The sequence below is a fragment of the Corvus brachyrhynchos genome, unplaced genomic scaffold (genome assembly GCF_000691975.1).
Source record: "Corvus brachyrhynchos isolate BGI_N302 unplaced genomic scaffold, ASM69197v1 scaffold114, whole genome shotgun sequence".
Taxonomy (NCBI): Eukaryota; Metazoa; Chordata; class Aves; order Passeriformes; family Corvidae; genus Corvus; species Corvus brachyrhynchos.
Genome location: NW_008238337.1, coordinates 7,720,772 through 7,740,316, shown reverse-complemented (window position 1 = coordinate 7,740,316; position 19,545 = coordinate 7,720,772). Strand labels below are relative to the sequence as shown.

Genomic DNA, 19,545 nt, shown 5'->3' with positions numbered 1-19,545 from the left:
CCCTCTGTGCTCGCAGAAAAGCCCTCACGATGTGCTCTGATATTGAAGCAGTCCAGTAGAAAAGGGAGAAAATCCGAAATTCCAGGGAAGAAAAAAAAATGCAACTCTCAGTCTCTCTCCAGAGAAAAAGAAGCTGAACAACTGGCCAAAAACTGACCCGGGAGCAGCAAGCCGGGTGCTTCCTTCCTCCCCTGCCGCAGCTGGGAAAAAAAAGTTGCTATCTGTGTGTGACCTTGAACAAGTTGCAAACTGCTTTGAAAAAGTTTTGCCCAGTTTTTCCTTCCCCCTCTCAGGCTCAGTTTAGAGGCAAAAAATGGCACAAAGTTAATTTCTGGGCATAGGGCAGCGATATGGGATACACATCAAAAAGTCACCCCAAGACATGGGCTAACAGGTAAATTAAAAAAAGGCATAAACCCATGTCTATCAGGCTACCAAAGAAACTTCTCTTGGAGAAGAAGATATCCCGTAACATACTACAAGATTCCAACTTTCTTTTAACTTGGAAGTAATTTGTGGACATTATCACACAGTTTGGGTGGCTTAACCAACTGAACCTCCAGCTTTGTCTAATTTGCAGTTATTGCCATTCACCATTTTAATTTATGTAATGAAATATGTAGACAACAGCAAGGGTTACTTGCAGGCGTAGCTTTTATCGCACAAGTAAATAGTTGTGGGCAGGCAGAAGCAAGTTTGCTCCTCCCATGCTTCGAGCCTGAAGAATACAATTCAGCTCCAAGTTAAAGACTTTTAGAAGTGTTGTCATGGGATGTTGCTCAATCTGGGACGTCTTGGCACTAAATTATGCTGCTAAGCAGAAGCTGGGCTGACACCACCCACAACTACTTGTAGTTAACTGCAAGGACTTCTCCAAAGAGCAGCTGTATACTTACACAAGGTCAGTCCTTAGAGTATGTTTTACTGTCTTAAACTCTTTTCTCCACAGCCCGGCAGTAAAAAAAAATTCTCTGTCAATTTGAATTGTGGGTGGCATCAGGGATCGTGCAGACACAACCAGCTTTTGGCCAGACAGGAAATTACTGTCACTGAGGCTGGAGTGCAGTATTGCTTACTTATTCTTTGTTCTGCTTGATGTCTGGATTATAAGAAAATATTTATAGAGCTAAAGCTCTGTTATACATGGAAGGGATAGTTCAAAGTTATTCTGTATTGACCTTGGGGACTGTGCTGTAATGCAGGGTCTTAGTTACGTTTTGTTTAGAGCTACTAGAAACACTTCAATCTTCACCTACCTATTTTCCCCCACAATTCTTTATTCAATTAATCTGCTTAAAATTATTTGGTTTTCTCTTGTCATGCTCTCAGGTGGTCCCTAATTCTTTCAAGGACCTCCCCTATCACATGACAAAGCATGACATTCTCAGAACTTCAGCTCCTGTTTCTGCCACATTTGGTACAAACACATTCTTTAAGTCTTTAAAAAGTTTCTAGGCTAGAGCTTCAAACACTTGCTGGCTAGGTCTGAGTTTTGCAGTGAGATACAGGAGAGAACTATTACCACATTGTGCTTGGGTTTTTGTTTTTCTTCTTATTTTCTTTGATGGTGCAATTTAATTGCAGCTGGATTATACTGTTCCCACCTCGAAGGAAACAATATAGACAGACAAGCTGAGAACAAGGTTTGTTAGAATAAGCCTCTTCTTTTTTCTTAGAGCTGTTTGTAGGAGAATATTTTCCCAACTAGAAGCCACAGAAATTCAAATGTGCTATTTATAATGTGTTGATTGCAGCTCCTCCTGTAGTTGCTATTAAGCCATTTGCTATACATACCTCCCCTGCCTCCAGCAACATTCTATATTTAACCCACATGCCTAGGTCCTGTTCCTACCAATTCTGCTCTGGCTGTAGCATGCCACATCTGAGCTGAAAAAAGAACTAAATCCCTTGGGCCAAATTCATTCCTGAAGTTGCTTGATTGAACATATTGCGTTTACACTGAGCACAGATTTGGCTCATACCTGACTTTGTCAGCATTCACTGTGCTGTAACTAAGTAACAAGAGCACTGTCGTTAGGGGACAGATGAATAGCTTTCTCTACGGTTATTAGAGCACCGAGCACCTTTAAGGAGTGCAGAATCTGTGAAAGGAGGAATTGGGGAAAAGGACACTGCTCCTTTTAGAGACGGTGTAACAGAACTGATAAGCTATTCCTGTGATGTGATCGAATGTGACTGAATACTGCAGGCTCTTGGACTCTTATTCTGTAAAATCCACAGGAGAGCAGCACAGGAAAAGATCGGAGGGAACAGTTTCTGCTATACTAAGAAAGGTACATATTTATATTTTCTTATTTCTCAGGTTTGACATGATTTGTTATCTTAGATAATGTCACTATTTTAAACAGTAGTGCATCTGAAAGTGGTGTTTTCCACATTCTGACTGGCACTCATTGTCAGGAAGCCAGTCCGTGGGCAGCAACAGCTTTCACAGAGAAAGAGTAGGACATATTTGTGTGTAGTGCATTTGTACTGTATTGTAAATCTTGACAGCTGAAAGAAGTGAGATGAGATAACCCTGACTAAAGTGAAAATGTAATTTATAGCTATAAGTATGCTGGAATTTGGTATTCATTTGTATTCAAGGAAAAGCTGAATGCAAGTCAAGCTTCGGTTCAGTCACATTTGACTGAATAGCTGCTTTTATAAATGTTTTGCTGCAGATGCATTTTATGGAGGTTTTCATTCTCAAGCAGGAGTTCTGCTACTGCAAAATATTTCTGAAGAAGAGACAAAAAGCGAGTACTTTTGCTTGCTAGCCGTATTGGTGCTTATAGAGCATTGTTCTGATGCCCATTATGGATATTTTTTTACCTTCTGTCCTTTGCAAACAAACTCATATTTACCAATACTGTCAACCACATCATACTGATGAACTCTGTAAACAACCTTAAAAAACCTTTACTTTGTCTCTGCACTTAAGCTTACTTTTTTTCTGCTTACTCAGTCATGGACTTCTCTAACAAAGCCCTCAGGTTCAGAACCACATGCATTTGCACAGCTTTGCAGTATAGAAATGCAAAAGAAAAACTTCCTGATTTACAGCTTTAGTTTGCATTAATGAGAAAAGAGTTTGATCGCATTAACACTGCAAGCAACTTGCTTGCCACCCAAGTTTAGCAATATTTCTCAGCAGTCTGGTCCCCAGTTTATCTCTGCCAGTCTCATACTGTTGTCTTTCAGCATTCCTTCAGGATCACTGGAATTAAAAGTGACTGGGAATTTTTTGAAAAAACATGATTTTGGCAGCAGTTCTTGGAAACAGATCTTAATGTGTGGGGCTATTCTAAAGCTCTCTCAGAAAGCAATTTCCAGCCAGACACCCTCTATGCCCACACCAAGCACTTTTCTGGGGAGGGCATTCACTCAGGATTTAAAACCAGTGCTCAAGCCTGCTCTGTCTCAGGCTGCCTCTTCCCACGCGGTGTTTGGTTACCTGCTGTGCTGTGGTGGATCCCACCTTGCCTGGCGTGTTCCAGTTGTTAGTTCCCATAGAAATAGGTCATCATTTCAGCAGAGATTTCCTTTCTAATCCTTCAGATCCCTCAGTGGGTGTCCTTACTACCAAGTTTCAGTCATGCACTCCCCCCAGCCTGAAGAACAGCTTGTGGACAGCAGAAAGCTGTGCTGGGAGAGAGACAGATTTACAGTAGATTAGCTGGTAGCCTTGGAAGCAGGGCAGGAGCATGCAGTGGGGATTTGGGACACTAAGGATTCAGCCCTGTGATATAAAGAAGGGACTCTGAAATAGGTCTGTCCTGAGGACAATTAGCCACTTTGGTCTTTCCTCGTCCAGCGCTTTCTCCCTACCTCCATTTGGGGCAAAATCATTCCATGAGAGCTTGATTTTACCCCCTGGGGAACATGAAAATCTCAGCTTAGAAAACTTTGCACAGACCAGCTCCTAGTATGCTGTCAGGGCAGACCACTTTCTACTTTTGTCAGTCCACTGCCTCCCAGGTAGGATTTGTACAGTTCTGCTGAGCCACCCTAACCACTGGTCTTAAACACTGGTACTAATAGTACAAACACATCTGGAGTGCTCCAGTAGGAATAAGGACTATCAGAAACAAACACTTCCTAAAGGTACCTGAAAAGGTCTTATTCCTGAAAAGCTATCTTTGCTTAAGCCCCAGTAAAGTGCATTTCTTATCCTTGAAGAATTCTCTCACCCCAAGCTCTGGCTTTAATCATGCAGTGTGTTCACTAGGTCAGTCTGGATCGGACTGCTACAAATTCCTGTGGACCTGCTTGTTGGATGGAGATGAAGCCTCTCTGTGGGGCCAGTTCATTCTAAACACTGCACTTCTTTATGGGGCACATAACCATTATATAAACCTTTTGCTTTGGGTAATAGCACCAAATCCCATCTAGAGAATGGCTGCTGTGAAGGGAGTTTTAAGTGGGTAGCAATTATCCTAATTGAAATCTATGTGGGGAGAATGGATTTAAACACCCTTATGAAGCTTATTTGATGGGGTTCCCAAGTAGGCAATAGGCACTTTTCTGTTCTTTTCCTTTCATTCAGTGAGAAGAAACTTCTATTTGTTTCCTTTCAACCCGAGAAAAGTGATGAAGACAAGACAAAAGGCTATGGGGGCAGAAAATAATCATTAGAACTTTGCATTTATGAAAGACAGAAATTTTTGTAGTCATGGTAGTGAAGCTAAATCATAGTAATTTGAAAAAAAAACTGAGAGGAAAATCTAGATTTCAGGCAAGAAATAGTGAAAAATTATATAAAGTCTGTTCAGATTGTTTTCATGATGTCAGTGGAAAATCTGAATGTCAGGCTCCCAGACTAAGTTTCCATTGAAATACAAGCTATTCACATTTGGCAATATGCTGATTATTCTTCACAGAACAGTTGCACTCACTTGAAAATACATAAACAGTTACAAAAGAATAGAAGGTAAAAAGATATTTTTTGACCTTTAAAAGTACTAAATTATGAAGCTGTTGAATTGTGTTGCCTACAGCAACAGGATACAATATGTTTGGCAGAAGTTAGTTTAGACTTTCTGACCAAAATACTCTGCCTTTCTTGCTCTGGGAAAACATCAAGAAAAACAAAATGCCACAAAAGAGAGATTGCCTCATTCAAGACAGCATAGGACTAAGAGTCAGGAACTCCAGTCCCAGCACAGCACAGATCTCCTTTGGCCTAGTGCAGGACATTGTTAAAATATGTGTAGAAATGTGCTGACTCTTCTGCACTGTTTTCACAACGCTTCATAAACAGCTAATGTATCCTTACTAGTGTGCAAGTCCTCTGCATACTTTAGTGCATCAGTGTCTAAAGGCTTAATTTCAGCAGAAACTGAAAAAGGTTGAATGATATAAACTTATCCAGCGTTCCCCATTCACCAGGTTATGTGAGCTAATAAAGTCAAAATTAGATTCTAAACCCTCTAGCACCAGAATGCTAAAGTACTGTCTGGATGCGTGGAGACTCCTAATAATCTCTTTAACAACCAACCAGTACTTGGCAGTTAGATTAAATGCATGAAAAATTATAGCAAGACTGGATGTACCATCAGCTTTCCTCAAAGGCCTGAATTGTCAGCAGGCTGAAGGCACTTCAGGAAATCATTTGAAGCACTGCCTGTCTCCACATTTTCCCAGTTGTTCATAAACTCTGGAATAAAAATGTCACATAGGCATTTGCTGTCTTGGTGTATATCCATATATTCATAGCAGGGACTTTTCTGAAAAAGGTTAATTCAGCTTTACAGTGCCTTGAAAGTTTACACACATGGCAGTAACTTTAACTCTTGTGGCAACACAGAGAAAGGTAAGACAGCTCATCCAAGGCCACATCAGAAAAACATTGCCAAAATGAGACTCACAGCTAAGTCCTCTGGCTCAGGGTCACAAAGCTTACTCTCATTCCAGCCCTGCAGAACAGCAGTCTTGTATGTGTTGTCTTTCTAGAAAAGGATGGAGTTTTTTGTGATAATGTTTAGGACTTAGTTTTCAGTAGAAAGCAAAGCAGTATCAGTTTATCCAAGCTGAAACTGTAATGAGAGGCTCTGTAATTAGGCTTAGAAGGATTCACCTTGATTAGAAAAATGTTCTATCCAGCAGTTTTCCACCTCACAAGTATTTCAATATCTGTCATCTCTTATTTTTGCATCTGTAGGAAATGACATCTTGTTAATTACTCATAATGTAGTGAACTAAGCTTCAGAATAGTCAAATAGTCAAATTTGATACTTGTTTAATCCACTGAGTGTGAATCTCACTAAGGTACATGCTTTTGTTAAAACTTAGACCATTTAAAGATGCTTGCTTTCACATGCTTATTTTTCTTCTCAGTAAACATCACTTTTTAGCAGAGGGAGTTGGTTTGGAATCAGAGAGACAATTGCAATCAGTAGTTTACATCACGTTTCCATACACCTTCCTCTAACAGTGTTATGAAAACTTTGTACAGTTTTTATGAAACACTGAAAAAGATCCCAGTTCAATCCGGTTACTCGGACTTACCTTAAAAATTGATGTTACCAGTTGTTCTAATCCTTATTTTTTCACTTCAGGGAATTCTAAGAGCAATTATTTTTTAGCAGAGGTTGGAAAAATGTACCAGGAGGATTGATAAATAGCATTACTGAAAGATCCTTATTGTAACCTTTGGTGAAATGGCTGAAGTCAGCCACATGAGAATAAAGAACAGGATGTATTGGTTTGGGCTCCATCACGTGGGCATTTTTATGATTTTAGAAAAACTGAAGATCATGTGATAGTAAGGGGATACTGAATCCCCTAACTTAACATCTCTTGGCATAATAGCAGATCCCTAAGTCTGAGCCATAAAAACCTCTTGAGGTTTCTTTTATAGCCATTGGAATGACTTAGGTGTTTTATCTCCACAGGCAGGTAAGTTGGGGCAGCAGATTCCCATATTTTGTGTCTGCTTCTCTCTTGAAAATGTCTTTTTAAATCTCTGTAGGCTGAAACAGAGGTACTCCCATTCAAATGCTGATTGTTTGATTATGGTGTGCATCAGGGGAAAACTGCTGAGCTGCACTATCAAGTTATGATTTGGTCTTATGAAACCTGCCAAAATGAGTAAGATTAGATGCATAAGAAAATAACTCAGTGCTTTAGAAAGACTCATAAGTAGTTTGACAGGTTTGGGCATGAAACTTTAATATGTTTTCTTTTAAACTCTCTCTTCCCAAAAGCAGATGTACTGATACGTGTTATTCATTCCTTCCCATGATGTTGTCCCTCCAGTTTTCTGTTTATTCCCTTGCTGAATTTTTCATTTGCCTATTTTCCACTTTAAATTTTAGCTTTCAAAGAGAAGGCTCACTTTATTATGGTGCTTCTAAAGAACAGAAGAGGTTGCAGTGCTAGCCTGTGTATTTGGAACCCCAGTATACACATTAAATAATAAGAGTGACTGCCTTGTAATAAGGGGTTATGGGAAACTTGACTATGTGCAAGTTCAGTTTTAGAGCATACTTAATGAATCTCATGAATCCACATTAAAGCTAAAATTACTGTTGCATTTTCTAAAGCTGTCATAACATGACTGTCTCCTAGGTAGTGGTAGTTTTAAATTGGTTGAATTACACACTTAATTTTCATATCAAATATTTTCCAGCTAAGAATATGAAAGCAATTACCTATTTTGGTACAGATCTTTTTTCCCTCTCGGTGCATGACCATCACCAATGCCTCTTGCTCTTGGCAGACTACCTTTACAGTCTACTGCTGTCACTAAACTTATTTTCACACCTAAGAAGACAGAAACTAAGAGGGACAAACTTTGAAAAAAACTGTGTTAAAAAAAAAAATGAAAAGAAAACCAAGATGTGTCCATTTCTCTCTTTTTAGAAGGTACCTTCTCTGTAAAGTGGTTTTCAGGATAATTGCCTCCTGAAGGAGCTGTGCTAAGAACAGCCCATACTGCAAGTTTATGAAGGTGCTGGGGTGTTATACAGAAATAATAATAATAATTAAAAGACCCAGTGGTTGAAAAACATTCCTTGATACCTCAAAAATAAGTAAACTCATCTAGGAATGGAAAAATGAGCACGTACTCTGTAGGTTGTTTCTACCTGTGAGCAACCTCTGAGGATCCATGGAGGCAGGTGGGCTCTGCTCCTACATGTGGTACCTCTTATGTGTGGTAGAATTCATGTGGGATTCAAGTGCAAAGATCGGAGGCACTGTAAAAAGTGGATCCCTCCGAGTACTTGTTTCAGTCAGTCTGAAAAAGAAGTCTCAGCCTTTCTGCAGGACAGGGAGTAGGGTTGAGTTAGCCTACAGAGGTTGTTTCTCCCTGTTTTGAGGAACCTCATTAAATGCTCTTATATCAATGCTAAGCAATAAAGGAGGAAAGCTGTTCCATCAAAAATACACCACCTAGTTCATCCTGCTGCTCTCATCCACTTTTGCTGTCTAACAGGTCTTTGAAGGGCAGCCCCAAACATGCTGGCAGGATCTCATAGTGCTGAAGCAACAGCTTATAGCAAGCTCTACTCAGAGAATGCCAAAGTATCCATTGTAACCAGAGGATTATGAGGCAGTAGTGTGAAGTAATTCTGAATGCCAGCAGTCTTCTGTTCTAGAGGGACCTGACTACAGCTGGACTGCCACCAAGTGAATCATGGGTGTGCAGGGTCACAGTTTCATGTGTCCAGAGGCAGGAAGGTTAGAGACCTGCTGGCCTCAGGAAGTGGTTTCTGGGCTCCATCCATTCATTGGAGTTCAGAATAATTATCTCTTACCTGTGTCAGTAATCCATCAGCAATGACCATACAATCAACTAAGTCATGAATATCAAGTAAAGACTAGTCAAGTGAAGCTAGAGAGATATTTTATGTTAAACTAATGATATTTTCAGAGCCCTATTGAAGTTCTCAGTGGACAGATAATGTCAAACATTTTCATGTAGAAAAACTAGAAAGAGCGGAAGTCCCATCTGAAAGGTGCAGGACAATTGGGCCTGGTCAGTAGAACTACTACTGCACAGAGGATAAGAAGAAAAATTGACATCCAGGTTTTCATGATCCTGTTGAAGTAATGAAGCAGGCTCATATTAGCTAGGAAAAAATATTCAGAAGGTCCAAGAAGCAAGATTTTCATGTGCTAATGATGCTGGCGGGCTCTGAAAGGAAACGTCTCAGGTCAGACTTTGCAAGAAAAGCATTAGAGGTAACTATTAACATTGGTGACTGCTTAAAAGCAAAAGAAACAGACTTTTGACAGCTCCAAACAAATCATACTTGTTCTGCAACTAAGATAAGAGGATGGGTGAACCAAATCAGCTGTACTGTGTCTTGAGCATATCTCCATGGAAACTCAAGTCTTCTTCTGAAGTCAAAATGTGTTCTGCATGATGATTCAAAATTTAAATAGTAGGATAGATTTTTCCTGTGTGTATATGCCAAGTCCCTCTACAGAATGGAGGTCAGACCATCCATAAAAATTGGGAATTTTCTGGGATAATTTTTGGGGAAACAAAAAGGAGAAGCAAGAACAAGTAGGAAGAGATTTGGGGGAATGTTTCCTAGAATGAGATAATCCCTTTGTCGCTGGTCTTGGGGAACTTAGGCAAAATTTTTGAGGATGTTGTAGTTCCTATTGGAGCTAGAACAGATTTGATGCTGGAAGCTCCTCATGCAGTGGCATGCTTGGAGCCAGGACTGAGCAGCTGTGTGGGGGAAGGGACCAGAGCATTAAATAAAGCTACTTGTTGACTGCCTGTAAAATTGGCTTCTAAAGGAATTGCCATAGAGCACCATCCATTACCAAGTTACAGAAGCCTTTTACAGCTACTCTAGACACAATCATAATTCAATTCTTTGTGTTCCTGTTCCGTGCAGTTGGTTGTGGGTTATTCAGCTCAATATTTACAAAAAGGACAGCCCTCTCTCGTGCCACCTTAACCCTGGGCTGTTTTTTTCTTTCCTTCCAGATGCTGGAGAGCTCTTCAGTCCCTTTGTTCATTGTCTTCATCCTGCTTTTCATTTTGCTGCTCATTGTGTTGCTCATCAGGAGAAACGGCACTGCTGCCCTTATCTGGAATGAAATAATCCGGGAGAAAGTAACCAATTTCATCATGAATCAGAGCAAAGAACAGAGGATTTTAAATTTTGTGCTGCAGAATGCAGTCCGAGGGGACCCCTGTAGTGTGGTGCACACTATAGATAAATACTGCTCCCAGAAAGAGTGGGCCATGAATGTGGGCAATGAGAAAGGTAATTGCAGCAGGGATCAGCACCTGAAAGATCCTTCAAGACTAGCACAGTATAGGACATCTAATTGTATTCACATCGCAACTTCCATCTGCTGCTGCTGCAAAAAACCCAACCCACACAGCCTTGTGGTCAGCTGAGTAGTTCTGTGAACAGTGGTGCCTGCTCGTGCAGATGTTTTTGAGGAGGGGTATCCAGTGACTCATCCACAAACTCACAAGACCAGATGTGGGTTTCTGTGTTGTGCACATTGCAAGTGTGTAAGCAGAGAGTGACAACTGATGGGAAAAATCTAGGGTTGCATTATACCTCACTTTTTACACAGGGTGCCTTTAAGGCATAATTTATTGTGTTAAATACTTTCAGGTCCTTAACAACAAGATAGCAAATTGAAAAAAACCCCAAATTATGTTAAACTATATGAATTTTGTATATGCAAGTAAAATTAGAAGTTTCTGTTGAAGGGAGAAATCCTATCCATGTCATACAGTATCAGACATTGTTGCTATTTAGCAAATAAATCATCTTGTTCTTGCCTCCTGAAGAAAAATATGGGAACAAAAACCTTTTTTCATAGCTGCAGGAAAGCAGCAATCTTTTCAAAAGACTATAATGGCAAAATGTTAATCTGTTCCCTTATGAATTATAAACAAAAGTACCTCTTACTGGGAAATTTCTGGGGAAATTTGCTTAGTCTGGGATTAACATAGCTAATGAAATACAACTGTAAGCATTGTAATAAAAATGCTCCTCTGACATAGGTACAGTTTTTGAAAGTAGCTGCTCAGCATACCTGGCTGGGGTGCTTAGGCCAGCAAAACAGTGGGTGGTGGCTGAGTAGGAATACTTTAAGCTTTAAACTTTTAACATTTGTGATTAAATTCTTAATAATTTCACTCTAGTTTTGCTCTGATGGCCTTTCCTCAGATAAGAGCCATCAAAGCTAGTGCATCTTTAGGCCCTGAGATTTCAAGAGTGACTACATAGCCTCAAGGTGCCTCCTCATCATCATCATATTCATAAACAACACCCAGAAAAATATCACTTAATGACCATGGCTTAGCATAAAATCCCTTCCACTACTTTTTCAGTTTAGTTACCTAGTTTCTAGCCATACAAGTAAGAGGAAATAGTTTTCTCACAAATAAATCCTTTTCTTCAAAAGGACTGAATATAGTACACTGTCACTTCTTTTTGGGAACATTTTCTGTTGTTAACAATTGACTAATGCTTTCCATCCCACAAATTCATGTAGTGAAACCAAATATTTTGCAACTTTGTAAGTAGACTTTTCTTTTTTCCTTTAAAGATGAATATTTAGGATAAGAAATTTTGTATCAGAATACAGCACGTAACATTTGCAACAAACATGAGCATTCAAAATCCAGTAGTTATATATTTCACAAATACGGCCAGTTACTGCAATAAGTTCTTGGAAAAAAATTACTGCATTTCCCCTTCTACCACTATAAATTAGTTAATTCAGGGAATTACATAAGTTATATTCAGGGAATTCCTTACTCAGAAATGTGTATATTGTGAAACTAATATTTCTTTTAGTTGAAAGTTTGAATTCTGAAACTTAAAATGTCCATGATTAACTTGATCACAAATAAACCAGTTTGCAAAGGATACAGTATATAATTTGACATCAACTCTTAATTTTTTAATGTCCTTAGCAACTGAGTACATGGATTTTCTAAGTTTCTTGTCACTGACTTGCTCTTCTGTATATGAACCAGTTTGATTTTGTCAAAAAGTAATCTTTTCCCATTTTAATCAGGTCTAATTCTAGACAAGACAGTGGAAGAGGCCAATCCATCAGTTGCCCTGGAGCTGGGAACATACTGTGGCTACTCAGCAGTGAGGATTTCTCGGCTACTGAAGGCAGGAGCTCGTCTGCTCACTGTAGAGTTCAACCCAGAATTTGCTGCTATAGCTAAACAGATGATTGAGTTTGCTGGAGTACAAGATAAGGTAAATACCGTTTTGTCTGTTACCACTTCAGCAAAACTGGTTAGACTTGGTATTCCTTTTTTTTTCCCCTTGTACCCATGGGCCTTAAAAATTTAACCAGCTCCATGCTTAGTTACAGTGCCTGACCTCTCACAGCAGGACTTCACTACATTGTCTCCCAAAAGCCAGAAGAATACTGGGTTTCTCAGTATAAACTAAAAGGTTCAAATTTGTGTCAAGGCTGACTACAAAAAACTGAACCATAGTCCAATTTGTTACAAAAGATCACAAGAATCAGTTGTATTAAGTGCAGTGGACTTCAGATAAGAAGTGTTTACCCAAATCTAGCTGGTCACAGTACATATACCTAAGTTTTGTGCAGTCAGAGGTGTCCTGACTCTCTACAGGTGGTTAAGATGCAGATGTTTCCAGTCTATATTCCCCCCACCTCAGGTTGGGGGATTCATGCCTGAGAGGTGCCTGTCTTTCAGCAGACATCTCACTTCAGTGGAGCTGGAAACACTGGAGGAAATAAGTCCCACCAAGGGACCTTCTAATGCGTTTCTTAACTTCTTGAAGAGAACCTGAAGTACTAGTGACACCTAAAACTGCATTTTCCCCATCTGATTTAATGTCCTGATCAGCTGTGAGTCATAAACCAGACATTTCCTTACCACTTTCTTCCTCGTCTCACACTATATGGTGCTTGCCTAACAAAAATCCACGTATGGCAGCTGCTTTCAGTTTAACAGTAGGTACTCCAATAAACCTGGGAGGAAGATGTAACAACCTCTGTCTTGCCTCTTCCCCCTCCTGGCCATATCAATTTTACATACTGTAGCCTCCATTTTTATTCTAACCTAACCTGTTCTCTGCATTTTTTGCTTCCCTTGGACTTCAACATTCAACTGAGATGTAACTAAAAAAAAAGTAATTAAAAGCACTGTTTTCTACAGGAGATTTCCATGTTTCCAGTAAAGAAACCCATTATACAACAAAAACAACGTCACTTTTTCTTTAAAAATTTAATTTTAAAAATCAACAAAATCCCAAACACCCAAATTCATATTTTGGAACATAACTGAGTTGGTTTGTCAAAACCAAAAAAGTTCATTTCATCTAACCCTACCAAATAATTCAACTGACACAATATTGAGCTATAAACAGGATCTCTGATGTCTGGCTACAATTTAAAATGAGCTGGAAGCATGTGATTTTTCTTAATGGTTTGCAATTCATCAGATGGATTTGTATTTCAGGTAAAACTCCTAGAAGGCTCTTCAGAGGAAATTATTCCCCAGCTAAAAAAAAAATATGAAGTGGATACTCTGGATTTTGTCTTCCTGGACCACTGGAAAGACAGATACACACCAGACACCATCCTGCTTCAGGTCAGTTTGCACAATTCCAGTCTTAAAAGTCAAGTAGTAAATATCTTGATGTCTGTGAGGCCTCTGTTCTTTATGAGGGACCTCATCTCCTGTAAAATGAAGACTGGGAGCCAAAATAGCAGCCTTACAAGAAAAGAGGATTTGAGGGACAGGACCCTAAACTTTTGTTAAGGACAACTGCCAACACTACATAGCTCAGGACTCAGTGAGTACTGCAGAACCATTCTGCTTCCTGAATATACAGGTGTGCAGTAGAAATCCTACCTGGAGGAGTGCACAGCCTGAGTCTTACACTCCCTAGGAGTGCCTTCATGGTCACTAACTAGAACACTTGACCCAAAGCCCATCCTGATCCTGGGAGCAGGTGAGACTTGGGACCTGCATATCCCCAGCTCCATCTCTCTTATTTCCTCAGTACCCCATTTTTTGCCTGGGTCTATGGTGCCAGCAGAGCCTCTTGATAAAATACTATTTTGGTAGCATGGCTGAGTATGACTTGTCTGGGAGTCTTTACACTCCACCTAATTAATTGGCTGGAAAGCAATGATAAGAAGAGTGCAGACTGCCCCAGCCAGGCACTTCCTAGGGAAATGCTGTCCAACTCTATGTCCAGCCCCAAATGTAGAAAAATTATGCTTATTTCTTCCCAAGCTGCCTTAACCATTACTGGACGTATTACAAAACAAGTTGGCTGTAACAGCAGTAGGCAGTGATAGGTAACTACCAGAGGACTTCTGGATAGGAAGGTATTTTCAGGTGTTAAATAACTGAGATTGACAACACCTGTACCTATCAACACAGCACATACAGATATGCTCCTAGGTGATAAAATTTTCTACAACTGCCTGTTTTTATGGAAGTGCCATTTTTCAATTTTTTTTTTTTTTCACAAATAAATCCACTTTTTTTGAGCCTGCCTCTTAAATTGAGAACCTGCCAAATACTTCCTGACCCCTGCTTGAGGACTACAACACTATTTTCTGATCCAGGCCCCCTGGTTTTTTAGTTTAAAGCCCTGTCCTCCAGAAAGCTGTTTGAAAAGGAAATTTGTTTGGGGTTATGAACAGCTAGTATTGAATTTACACAGCAGTAGCTGAAGAAAACGTTCACTCCCTACAGTTATTTTGTACTCAGAGAATGCTTTCTTTTAAACTGCTTGTGTAAGGATGACTGAGCTCTTTCCACAGCACATCCTTATCGGAACTTAGCCTTCACAACACAGCCAAAACAAACAGAGAGTTTAGTTCCACGTAGTGGTCAGTCTGATGCAACTGTGATACAAAGTTGCAAACAACTCCCGCAAAATTAAGAGGAGAAAGACAACAGATCCTCAGATTTTCTCAGATGTTACAAACCTTCTAAAATGTACTTTCGGCAGGTGTTGCAGTATGAATAGTCAATATGAAATATGAATGTATTCAGATGAAATATGCATGTATTGGAAGTGGTCCAGACAAAAAAGCCAGACACGAAGAGCATCTGAAATCCTGATGCCCAGTGGAAAATCCAGTATGTTGTCTCTTGCAGGCTTCTGTAAGCTGTGCAGTAGAAACAGACTGGAGGGTATTTGACTTGTCTCTAAAATCACTTCTACTGTGCTGACTGGTGTTCAGTCCCCAGAGGCAAGAGCAATAAGCTCAATGGCTTCTGCAGCACACTCATCAACAGAGCTGCTCTCATAGACTGGGAGTGACAAAAAACACCCATGTTTTGGCTACAGCTGCTGCCTATAACCACAGGATAACAACCAACCCAACTTAGCTACAGACTGTTTCAAAACAGCTGCTAAGCCCAGATAAGCAACTCCTCCTAGACAAAAAATATCAGTAAAAATTAGGTTTTTAGGTTTACTGAGAATAAACATTGCACTTGAAGTGACTACTGCAAGTTAATTATGTCTTGTGGAAATTTGTTGGTGTTCTTCGTTGTGCACAAACCTTGCTTCACACCCAGAAGCCGAACAAAATGGCATGAAGTTGTTTAAGGTGAAAGGAAAACAAGTGCAGAAAATATCTTTCATTCTTTTAGTGGTTTTGGAGTCTGACTGAGACTGGCCAAAGCAGTACATGCTAGGCTCCCAGGTGACCTAAAGAGCTACTACAACTGTTTAATGCCATATTTAAAAAGTTCTTAAACAGGAGCCATGACAGCCAAAACAAAGCCACCTTACTGATCACATAGACATAGCTGGAAACAAGCTGATGAGCAAAACACACACTTCCACTTGATTTGCTATTTCAGAATCAATATCTCTAATGTTCTACTAATTAATAGAAAATGTCAGCAAATGACCACAAAGGATCCCAGAGTTACTCAGCTTCTCCCGTGTCTCTTTGACCTTCCAGACCTGTACCACAATGGGTTTTTGGATGCAGGCACTTGAGCATGACCTGGTTAACATGAAAGTACATTGCATTCAAGCCAGTATCTGCTTAACAGCTGCTATGAAGCAATTTCTCTTCTTTCTAGGAATGCAACTTGCTGAGGAAGGGCTCAGTTCTTCTGGCTGACAATGTGATTTTCCCAGGAGCTCCAGATTTCCTTAACTATGTCCGCAAGAGCCCCCATTTCCAATGCACTAACTACCCATCTCATCTGGAATATATGCAAGTGGAAGATGCTATGGAGAAGGCTGTGTTTTTGGGATAAAGAGAGCCATTAATAATCAACTTTTGTTTCAAATGATGTAAATGCAACTGCACAGGTTAACTTGTCCATGCTTTAAAGTTTTTAATTATTATTAATATTTTATTTTTTTTGGAGCCTGTAGTTAAACAAGCGCTAGTGAACTTTTTAGGCGAGGTAGAAATCAAGATCAGGAGTAAGTAGGGTCTGTGCCATTGTTCTACATTAATTCAGCAAACCCAAGGTGATGCACATTGCCCTGCCTTGGCCAACACATCATCAAACAACAGAGTCTGTTATTTTGAGCTCAAGCTTGAACAACCACAGTTTGGGTTTAGGGTGAGGTGGAGAAATACACTGCAACTTCTGAAAACTTGTGTCCCCAGGCTAAACTCATTAATCATTAGCAGGAGTGGGAAAAAACATCCATGTTGCAAGAAAAGACCATTTCATGTGCCCTATTTTTGCTAAATTACTAGCATGCCTCTTGATGCAGTGAAGGCTCCTCTTGTGAGATCAGATACTTCTTTTCACATTTACTGCAAAAGTTAATCATCTCTATGTGAAAGAGCATGCACTGAAAGAAGACAGACCCATGCAGTGATGAGAAAAACCAGAATTTTGAAAACACAAACAAATAAAATTATTAATCTGCCCATGCAGAGGCAGGGAAAACTGAAGTAGTAAACAGATTAAAATAAACACAGTAACAGACAAGTTTTGTTACTTAACAAAAGGCACAGACTCTTTCCAAAAGAATACAAAACGACATAATATTTGACCTTGAGAAAATGCTGTTTATCCCCTCATTATCCTGTACATACATAGTATGTGCTTTTTAGGGGCAGGGCAAGCTGCTTACTCTGAAGTGCTGTGTATGTTTAAGATGCTGTATAAAAATAAAGGCCAGAGAGAAAGGGTTTTAGCAGGTGGGTCCTGCATGCCCTGGTTAACCTCAGTGCTGTTACACTATGTGAATAGTCTGGGGTGTCATTGAGAAGATTCAAAGCCAAATACCATCTCTAACTCACCTGAACAATGCAGAAATCCAGTGGCATTTCCTAGCATGTCCTGCTGTGATTATGTAAGGCAGACATGGTCACATTTATAAATAAAAAATAAAAAACAATAGAGCAGGGGCATGACTTCCATTTTTTCCAATTAATTCTGTACTGCACCTGAGGCTTTCAGATTTGAAACAGCCACAGAAAGATCCAGCAGTTGAAAACCAGAGTTAAAACCAAGGACAACCATTCTTGTCTTTCCCAGTATGAATTCTTTCAAGCCTGTTACGAGTTTCTTCCTTGTATAGCCCACCTTACTACAGTGGTCCCTCCCCTGGCCTGTGTGCTGCAGAAAATCCACCTCCAAGACACCAGTAAGGAGCAGAGGATCACCATGAAGTGTAAAAGAAAACTAGAACAGGCTAAGGTGACAGAGTCAGTTTAGAAATGACCAAGCAAGCCATGGTGACCCAGTCAGCTTGTGAAGTGTGCATTTCATAGGGATAGGAAGGAGAAGGCAACACTATCAGAGTTTTTCTAACAAATTAAACTCTGTCATACTGAGAAATACACAAGTTTTCCTGTAGTGGATTAGATTATGCAGAAGCAGCCTCATGTGACTCTGTTGTGCTGTTCTGTGTAGAGCCGACACTGAGTCTAACACTTTCATCTCGTACTGCAAGTCAGTGATTAGTTCTGTAACATTGCTCAGCAGCACATCCTCTTGGCATTCAGCTAAACTCAAAGTCATTGGATGAAAGTCCTTCAGGTGGTTGCAAGCGGTTTTTGCAAAATTTGCAATGCAAAATAATCTTCAAGCCCATTTATTGGCATACACAAGTTTCTAGAGCACACTGGAAAGTCTGGATACATATGGTTGACCAGAAAATTTGTCTGTACATCTAAAGCCTCAACTCCAAAGAATCCTCTCTTGTGTTTAGCCCTAAACACCTTTGCACCCAACAGACACTACTGTCACAGCAGGGCAAGTCACACAGGCTGACAAGCAAACCAGTCTCAGAAGGATGAGTAAGAATAAACAGGTACACTCTTCTGCACTTTACAAGAGAGGATCAGAAAAATGCAATCCTACTGCTCATTAATGGCCAAAATTACTGTTCAAGAGACTGTCAAGAAGATTAGAAAAGGTGGGAACCTGTACAGTTAGCATGGATATTTCGAAAGATGCATCAGTGAAAATGTATTTGTAATAAATGTGGCAAATATTTGACCAGCCACCTTTTCGTACATAAAGGTATTTTAATTCATTGGAAAGCATCTCCTACATGGCAAACTGTAAAAATAAACACAATGTACGTACTATCAGAATATTTGCAGAATTCCATATGTAAGAAAAATTTTTCCACTTCACTACATTTTTGAAATGCTCTTAATTATTGGTGGCAAGGGATGAAAAGAAAAAAGCCTGACTCAGTTTGCATGACTGACAATTAGAAAAAAGGCTTTTGGTCAGTTGAGCAAATATGATCTGGAGTCACTGACACATAAATGTGAAATCTCCCAGGGAGAAAAGGCACTTTTCAAAATAAAGTCACGCTTTGCATTCTGGGAGAAGCAAAAGGCAGACAGTGGATCTTCTAATTAAAACATATTCTAAAAACTTACTGTTACTGCAACATCAGCCTATTAGTTAGAAAACACAACCTATTCTTGCACAAACTGGGTATGGAATGGTGCATGTGGAGCACGTGTTTAAGGAGTGCCCGTGAGAGTGTACCACTGACAGAAAGCTCCCAAGGGGAAGAACTCCCCTAAAACACCACACAGCTTTCTGCAAATTCTCACAGCTCACGTCAGAAATGGATGATCTTACCGACTACTGCTAATTTACATCTATTCCCCAGAAGAAAGCTACTGTCTAGGTTCTCTCACTGATTCAGGGAATACATGGAAGTGAGGTCTGGTTTCTGCCAGAGCCCCTTTGTTACCTCAAAGGGACATGATACTGTCTTTCAAAATATTGAACCAATTCAGCGTAGAAGAAAGAAGAAGGATTTAAGAGGAAGTCAAACCTAGCACTACTGCCTTTTGCATAACAACATCCATGGAAGCAATCCTTCCATCAAAATTTACTTGTCTGACTACAGAACAGGCACTGCATGTTGGAGCCACTTCCTCCTCCACTGGCATGAGGAAGTGAAAAGCAGCTCACTGGAGAATTCTGAGCAAGGAGTCAAACACTAAATGCAGTGAAGGGAACCTACAGAAACCCCTACAAGAGCAATAAGAAGGGAGAGACCACTGAGATCCCAACTCTCCCACCCAAGGTGACACCAGCAGGGCAGTGATGTGTCCTTACTTGGCTGAGCAGTCAAT

General features: G+C 40.0%; 1 protein-coding gene across 8 annotated transcripts in view; it reads left to right on the top strand.

Annotated features, from left to right (window-relative positions):
- Nucleotides 1-18,789, top strand: part of COMT (catechol-O-methyltransferase) — a 20,762-nt gene extending 1,973 nt beyond the window's left edge. The window contains exons 1-7 of one of the 8 annotated variants that reach the window (XM_017734954.1): nt 752-901; nt 2,242-2,294; nt 8,441-8,634; nt 9,953-10,235; nt 12,016-12,209; nt 13,448-13,579; nt 16,049-18,789. In XM_017734954.1, coding sequence (XP_017590443.1) covers nt 9,953-10,235; nt 12,016-12,209; nt 13,448-13,579; nt 16,049-16,228 — 789 coding nt within the window. In that variant the 5' untranslated portion in view covers nt 752-901; nt 2,242-2,294; nt 8,441-8,634 and the 3' untranslated portion in view covers nt 16,229-18,789. Of the gene's footprint in view, nt 1-673; nt 902-1,624; nt 1,644-1,868; nt 2,295-8,440; nt 8,635-9,952; nt 10,236-12,015; nt 12,210-13,447; nt 13,580-16,048 lie in introns of those variants that run through there. The other 7 variants (XM_017734949.1, XM_017734951.1, XM_017734953.1 and 4 more) reach the window with 7 other exon arrangements.
- The last annotated feature ends 756 nt before the right edge of the window (nt 18,790-19,545 follow it).